At 32.4% G+C, this 9,077-nt stretch overlaps 1 protein-coding gene across 1 annotated transcript in view; it reads left to right on the top strand.

Annotated features, from left to right (window-relative positions):
- The window catches only part of LOTGIDRAFT_161855 (hypothetical protein), a gene marked incomplete at both ends in the record, with an annotated part of 10,531 nt that extends 2,286 nt beyond the window's left edge, over positions 1 to 8,245 (top strand). The window contains 2 exons of the mRNA XM_009057740.1: positions 1,634 to 1,768; positions 8,043 to 8,245. Coding sequence (XP_009055988.1) covers positions 1,634 to 1,768; positions 8,043 to 8,245 — 338 coding nt within the window. The remainder of the gene's footprint in view (positions 1 to 1,633; positions 1,769 to 8,042) is intronic.
- Positions 8,246 to 9,077: the final 832 nt, after the last annotated feature.

The raw sequence follows: 9,077 nt of genomic DNA, 5'->3' as shown, positions 1-9,077 counted from the left end.
ATCTAGGAGAAAGAAACGAAATGAAACGAATGATGAAAACCTGCAAAGAAACTAACCAATGATCCAGAGAGAGCGTTTTGGTGGTTAATGAATCTTCTTGATTTGAACACCTGGGTTTGTTCTAGTAACGGCTTTTTCCGTTGTTATGTTGTATTTAAGCGGAAAAGTTAAATGTCACTTACCTTGACACTGTTTATTTTAAATGGATTTTTAAATCATTTAAGTTTGTCTCGGGTTGATGGTATGGTAATTATATAAAAGAAAAGTTTACATGGAAAATAAGAGGAAATCGGTTAATATCTTAGTCTCAATGGTGTAATTATAACACGTGATCTCATCAGTATCAGCTTTTACTGGTTTTAATTGGTAGTGTTCGTGTTTTATTCTAATATTGTCTACTGAATAATGTTTATGGAAGATTTTGGTTAGTAATAACCTTTTACCAGTAACATGTCAATATCTGTTTCATGAGTTTCCAGCACATCCGATGTTCGACCATGATCATTTGGAGATTGAAATAGGCCGACAGCTTAGGCCAATATTTTTGACCCTCAGCGCACGTTCTTGCTATGTATACCTAGTAGCAGCATTTGTTGACTTGTTCTTGTGATTTGGCGTGGTAGGATTAATTCTTATTAAAGAAATTGGCGAATCCTGTTGACCCCTTGATTCTTGATAACCAATAGTCTCAGTTCATTTATCTTGAAAATCGGTCTGATACTAATAACCATTTATTGCGTGATGTCGTGGTAACAACCTACAACTGACCAAGACCATCCCATGACTCATTTATAGTAAACTGATATCAACTGCCCCAGAATATTGTACAATGTGTCTCATATGGAATTGGAATCGACTGCTGTCATTGTAGGATTTGGCCAGGTAGCAACAGATTCAGACTTCCTGTAAGTCAGCCTCAAAAGATTCTGTCATAGTAACAACTGATAAATACCGCTGTTTTGGCCAGTTTTGGTAAATTCGTGCTGATTCGTAGAATCTGTCTTTGTTGTAACTGATGTATATGAATTTTGTATTAAAAGTTCTATGTGAAATAAGAAAATACGGCAAAAGACTACTATGGTTTATTCATCAAATCCAAGTTAATAAAACTTACTCTTTTACCTATCTTGATAAAGTGCAAAAGTGTAAAAGTTTTTATATGATTTATACAGTAAAGATTTTAGTTTAATGACCCTAGTAAATCTCTATCAAAAATTATTCCAGGTCAGATAAGTTTCGTACTATATGTATCCTTAAAGTTGCGTGATAATCATGTATTTGGAGCAATTTGCTACCTTCATTATTTCCGCCTGTCTCTTTACATCTCAATTTTAAATCGAAATCATCGTCCATTAATACTGAAAAAAAACGGAGTAGTTTTATTTTTCAACCAACCGTGTGACTTTTCAATATTTGATGTGGCGAAATAACTTCCGCATTCAGTTATTATATAATGGTTTTAAAAAAAGAAAATTAGTTATAAAAGGCGATATATGGTTGGTAATAGCTCACCACTAACGCTGTTTGTGATATTTTTTGCTAATATTTTCATATCCATGGCAGCTGTATAACTATTTAATTTGGTATTACATGACAATTTATGTGTTAACAAACTTGTATTGCTCTGTTACAGGTTTAAGATGTTCTGTTTGTGATAGTGTGACATTTGCTGAATGTGAAACTGCTCCACCTGATGGTAAAGAATGCTGGGATCCTGGTAGTGGTGTACCTAAAACATGTATTATTATTAGAGAACTGGACCAGAATGGTATGTAGTGCAGCCGTTTCCATGTATAAAATGATATCCACCATAGAGTAATATTGGTTTGTAATTTAACGGGTATTCTGTGTTTGTAGGTCGAATTTCTTTTTTGTGAGAACTATACACCAAAATCTAGAGAAATGTCGGCCTTTACGTATCTGAAAGTTTTAACTAAAAAACTCCACCCATTCATTTTTTAAAACCAGAACCATTCTCGTTATGCTTTTTTGAAGCTTTTTTAAAGCCAAATCTAGGTCAAACTTTTTAGACTTTACTTTCAAAATGGTCGCTAATTTGGACAAGTTTTGTTAAATATCGTCGTAACTGATACAGATATCAAGACAGTTCAATCGTCTATACCATGTTTTAGGCTTTTGGGATCCAATGGTGTCAGAAATTTTGTCACATATACCTGCCATCTTGAAATCCAATATGGCTACCATTTAAAGCTATTTTACTCCATATCTTAGTAAGTAATAAAGATATCAATATATACCATGTTATAGGGGTCTAAAAGTCACATGACTCCATTGAATATTTGGGAAAGATAGAGATCCTAGATATCCTCAATAGACAGGCTAATATGAGCTATCATCAATTAGCACAATATGTGAAGGATTGAAGTTAATAAACCATCTAGAAAACACTGGGCAGTTGGTAAAAGGCCACAGTTGCTGTCAGTGGAATTTTTGTATCTGTTACAATCCCAATCAAAAGAACAAAGTGAAATGCAGACTTCTTACACCTGCAGCGATCAGCGCATCCATTTTACCAACAGTGTTTTCTAGATGGTTTATTAACTTCAATCCTTCACATATTGCTTAAAATACCTTTAAATGGTGACCATATTGAATTTTAAGATCGTAGCTATATGTGACCTATAGTTTTTGACACCATTGGATCCAAAGAGCTCTAAAACATGGTATATATATGTTGGTATTGTACTGATATATTTACTACTTAATGAGATATTGAGTAAACTAGCTTTAAAGGGCAGAAATATTGGATTTCAAGATGGAAGCCAAATGCAACATATAGTTTCTGACGCCAATGGATCCAAAGAGTCGTAAAATGTAGGTATAGGCGATTGAACTGTCTTGATATCTGTAATAGGTAAGAAGATATTTAACAAACTTTGTCCACATTGGCGGCCATTTTGAAATTCAAGATGGCTACCATATCGGCTGCTATTTCTCATGGCTCCATGAGATTTTATTGTATCTGTCTAACCATTGATCACCTAAGCCGCCCAACCATTAATTAACTATTAGCACTCTCCGTTTTTAATCAACTCTTTTAAAACAAAACTTTTCCGGAAAATCATAACAAGCACCCTGTTAATAATAACGATTTCATATTAGGTTAATTAAGACTACTTAACTCTATTCAATGTATAAAAAGGTTATGCCAATCTAAATTTGACCGCATTGAACTTATAAATCAAAATATTTTACTCGTATATTAATATAATTTGTTAGAATAACGACATTAACGACCAAAATAAAATGAATGTGTACTAAGTCAATTGATTCACTGAAATAAGAACAATTTTTAAACTTTATTGAGTCAAACAACTTAATTTCTGTAGAGCATTCACATCACGTTAGATTTTATATCGAATTATCGATAGGAAAAGGAAAGCGTTAATTCTATTTAATAAAATAATAGATTTTATACAGCCAATACTAATCTAATATAGAAATGGTCCTCAAATTTACTTAAAGTAACCTTATCTGATAGATAATCTGAAAGTAAAATCTGGACAATATTACGAGAGAGAACACACAATGCATGTTTTAGGACACGATTTGCTCCTAAATTCTACTGTTTCAAGAATTCAATCAGTCTGCGTATACATGTAGTTTAATATAATATAAGTTGTGAACATAGCTTTGTTCTAGAAAGTCCACGAACAATAAAAATAAAATAAAATGAAATTAAATGAAACACTACTGTAATATAATAGTGAAAGATATATCCCATGGCACCTTAATCATTGTTTGGTATACATCTCTGGGTTTGAACAAGAGATAAATCATATCTTCTGTCTACCAAAACTTCCCTAATTTTATTACGACATACATCTAATAAAATGTAGTTTTAAAATTCCCTTGACTTTCTGCGTTAAATATACACCGTAGCTATAATTCGTTTAAAATTATCACATTAGACTCATATTCAAAGCTGTAATGTTTATCGGTTCTCTGAATTTCATATCATTACGATCAAGATATATAAAATATATCAATTAAGCCGTATATTCCTTATGGAATATAAGGTCGACAGCTATAAGAATTATTGTTCATTTATAATATTATCAAAGTTATGTTATTTTATGGAAAATGAGGAAATCCAGATGTTCTACGTTGTTTGAAAGACACAAAGTAGACTTTTATGTCTAATCAATACAATCCAAACTTTGACAAACAATAGATCATACATCAAAATCTTTCGAAAATTAAAAGCTTCACTTTTCAACCAATTTTATCAAAATCTCTAAATCATTTTAGTCTATTCCTTTTCATAGTTTCATTTAGAAGTTTTGGTTCAAAACTGTTATTTTCGTGTTTTGGTTCAAAACTGTTATTTTCGTGTTTTGGTTCAAAACTGTTATTTTCGTGCCTAAATATGTAGCCCAATGGAGTGATTTGGACATATAAGGATTTCATGTCATTTGTCATTTTCATAATTATTGCAGATGATAAGTTCTTCCTGCCTGACTGACAAAATCTATATCGCATACCAATGTATAGGTATTATGTTGTCTACATACAAAGATACTGTGACCACGTAGATCCCTCTGAAGAAACAAATATTAAGTCACTGGACACTTATTGATACAACACTAGCATCCAAGACCAATATAACCTACGCTTACCCTTTGTCGGTCCCTTGTGTTGAACAGAAACTTGTTTACCACTTACAACCAATAAACTAACCCCAGTACAGCCTATAATCAAGAAAAGTGTAAAGAAAAAAATATAGTAAATATAAGAGAGGGTTGAGATAAATATCATACAGACGAGGCAACGAGCTAATCAATAGTACTGACTGGATAATGTGTAAGGAAACAAGTGCCATGATAAGTACTCCCAATATAAATAAAGAGATACTAGGGTAATAAATCGAACACCGGAAGTAATGATCTATGTCTTGAGAACTGCGTCTCGTAAAGACAGTTAATACTTGGGATTAAGTTGAGATTAAGGATTTGAGGCATTATTTTCGCTTAACTTGACTTAGTTGACTGAAACAGTGGAAACGATAAATCAAGCAATAAAAAGAATCTTTTGTTGTGAAATTATTATACAAAACTACTTGATTCATATAGTAATGATCTGTGTTAATTGTGTCTCCTTTAAATAGAGCTGGTATGTTGGTGTATATTATTTAACTATCTTTAATGCTCATCTCCAGTTTTTAATATCAACTACCAACATTAAAGAAAAATAAAATCAATAATATTATTCATAGATTGGCAATAACCAAATGCAATAAATATTATTGTAATGTAACTATTTCTGTAATTTAAATAGAAAGCCAAGATTTTATACAAATTGTCCTGGAGAAACATTGCAATCTAATCTAGAAAGCAATAAATGAATTCTGAGGGGTGACATTTCTATTCCAATTCATTCGCCTCTTATTCTCCTTGAAGCTTCAAGTGTATTGGTACTCGAATTTCCATCCTTTTCAAACGTCACTTCTAATGAGGCTTTAAATATTGGAAGATGTTTCCATTCAAAGAAATCTCGATTTTCTTCGTCTTCAAAATGTTCCAGAAGATCATAGAGGAACATATATGTCCATTGTTATCCGAAGAAGACCCTAAAGGATTTTGTATACAGGAGGTCATATTTAAATTTTAATTGGGTTTAATCAAAGTACGTTCTGTACAATGTGTTTAATGTCAATTATTATATCTGGAGGGCAGAAAGTAAAGTTAATTTTGTTCAGAATAATATTATTCTGCCGTAGGCACAACATATTTCTTTATCCTCTGTTTATCTTTAACAAATGTTTATAAGACTACAAATAATCATATCGGCTTGCAGTGTATATTATTTTATTGATATTGATAAAGCATTGTAATCATAGCTATATTGCGGGTATGCTACGTTGTCTTGACGAAATACATATTATTAGGAGATTGGTTATACGAATTGGTTTGTGTTTTTAGCGAGCTCTTGGAAAAATCCAAATAACGATATCCGGAATTATACTGTATAGTCTAACATCTTACAGTCAATGGCCGCCAATTTCTACAAAATAAAGAATTTGACCCCATGCAGCTACATGAAGTGTAATCTCAAAAACTTGTCATTAAAAATCGGTTTCTTAAATTCGTAGTTAAAAAATAAAAATTAATAAAACACAATATATTTTACATTTGTTTATATACACCATAGGCTACATTTAATGAACCTATTTCTAGTCAACACGTTCGTTGACTTTAAATTAAGCGGAATTATTTCTGAAATGGTTTTCGCCGATAGAAAATAAATATCCTACATTCCTTTCAGCGTTATCCGACCCGACCGGTATCTGTTGGAAGATTTTGTTAAGTCAATAATAAGTGAAAAAAGGCCGATAAAACTGTTAGTCAGATTTGGTGTCTAAACTTTAGAATGCTACATGTCGAGACCAAATTAACCCTATATACCGACGAAGTGAATGACTTTAATCAATACTCATCAGCATTATGGCTTCACGTAGTCAATCTGTAGCTTCCAAACACCAAGTCAAGGTCATATTAATTGTTTATTACCCGTGCTCAAAATGTATCAGATGTGATCGTTGTTTTGCCGAGTTTGGAGTTTCCATCTGTTGATATATTGGTTTAAAGAGACATTGTTCTTTCGTGTATAATTAACAATGCCTTTATAATTGGCTAAAGTTAGAGTCGGGCGATATGGGATTTTTTTGTGTATCGCGTTATAGACAATAATTTCTTATCACGATAGGTTCAAATATCGTGTCATAGAAATTTTCAGGAAATAAACTCTTTATAACGTTATAAAGTATCTCGTCTATTGTTTCTGCTTAAAAGTATTTGAAAACTGCCGAATGTAACATGTAAAGAACATATCATAAAAAGCCTCCAATGGACCAATAGTTTGTAGGAAGCAGATTCGTGGGCTGAAAGAGGTCGGATTTCTGGCCAACCAACCGTAGTGAGATTCACCAAATCGCTATAGGCTTCCTTGAACAAGCGATCCAAATGTAATAAGGTTTACATATAGTCCAGTGTCATAGAAAGTAGTAATGGCGAGCATTAAAGGAGCCATGTTATATTTTATAAACGGTTTCTAAACAGTCATTTTGGTCGATTTTATTAAATATAATCCCTAAACTGATCAGCATCAAATTATCGATTGAATTTTAAAATATATTGATGAGGTTGGTAAACGTTTATTTGAGCTCAGTGCTAAAATCTCATAATAGCGTCTTTTTACGTCTGATATCGCTAAAATATCGTCACAATAATATCACAACGATATATACCGGTATAGGAAAAATGCTATATCGTATCGTCTGTTTTTTCTCATACCGGTTTTTTCGATAATATTGTCATATCGCCCAACTCCAGCTGAAGTGACGGATCAATTTTTAGGCCGTTAAAGATGGGTTCCCTTATTTTCATTTATGAAAATGAAATTACTAATACTTATATGAATAGAAAGTAGAGGTGTTCTAATGACTTGGAAAATACCAGTTGGTCTCACATGTCCATAATGAATTCATAATTAGGTATATTAGAGGAGATTTACCAGCAGAATTCAAATGAATTACCAATCATGAAAGGTCAAAAAGTCTTCTTTTTTTTTGTTTATCCAGACTATGTACATACATGGACATTTTATGATTGGTTAAAACTCTGAATTATATGCAATAAGAACATAATGATATGATTAAGAATACATTATAATTCATTAGAAACACCAATTAATCAAAAACTCAGCCTAATTTGATACTAAAAAATAAGGAAACCCATCTTTAATACCCATTCCCCGTCGATATTATGAAGTCATCTCTTAAACTATCGTCCTTTGTTTATTTATGCAAACGAACAAGTGGACAACGGGTAGCTTGCTATATAGGAGGATGAGAACGATCATATTCCATTAACTCTACTACTTAAGATTGAAATTGATCTCCTCTGAGAAATCATATTACTTTCGTAAGAATCCTAATTATCCTTGGTCAAATATTTCAAGAATCCTTTCATGAAAGAAGAAAATTACCACATTATTTGTGTTTGACTTTTTTCTAATTTCAGGTAAATTAGTAGTATTTAGAAGAGACTGTTCTACAACTAAAGCAAATAAATGCCATGATGTGCCTGAAACTGGTCACAAAGCATGCTCAGAAGTATGTTTTACAGATAATTGTAACGCCTCCAACAAAGCTGCTTCCTCTATACACATTATTTTTATATCTTTTATAATAGGTATTACATGTATATTTGTTAGTTTAGTTTAGGTAACATTTTCTGAAAATTCAACGAAACAGAAACCAAGAAGAATTGCTTGTGTTAAAAATATCGACTAACCTACTTCGAGTGCATCGAGCCAACATGCACATAGGTCTCTTGATTCAAACAAAATTAATAGACCGCTGGTTTTGTAGTGAGGAGTAAATTTGTTATGTGTGTGGTTGAAGGACAGGGAGAAATTAAACATAATCCTACAGAACGTTATTGAATGTAATCGCAATATTCTGATAACGAAATGAGGGACCGGCATCTAAAACTGAAAGATTCCGAGATATGCCAAAACGATACTAAGTATATTAAATGCTTACGGTAGCCTACATAATATTTTTTTTATTCATTTGCACCGACGATCATTTTGCTTCATTAAGCTTATAAGAAATTAAAAACACAAACGATGATGAACAATGCGCATCCTATACGGATCTGCGTATACAGAGACTTTGTGTATTATATGATGTGCATGATGATTTTGATTTTCCAATCGTCAATTTTCATTTTATGTGCAGCAAAAATCCGCATTCGCCAGATGGCGTAAATGTGTCTCAATTGGTTCGATACTCAAGAGCATGTTCTTTCTACGCTGATTTCTTAGCTAGATCGAGGCATTTAACATCTAAGCTACAACAAGGGTATTCACCAAGTCGACTCAAACCTTCCCTTACGGCCGCCATCATGAACTAATTGAAAAATATAAAATACCTATTTCTACTATCATCGCAGATATTTTTGTTTCAGTTTAAATTGTCATCACAATAATAGGTTATGTCGAGTTGCCACCATATGATTCTATAATGTTACATAACACTAGTTGATCTGATC

Source organism: Lottia gigantea (genome assembly GCF_000327385.1).
Source record: "Lottia gigantea unplaced genomic scaffold LOTGIsca_31, whole genome shotgun sequence".
Classification (NCBI taxonomy): domain Eukaryota; kingdom Metazoa; phylum Mollusca; class Gastropoda; family Lottiidae; genus Lottia; species Lottia gigantea.
Note: the sequence above shows the minus strand (reverse complement) of the source record. Positions and strands in the feature narration are given on the sequence as shown.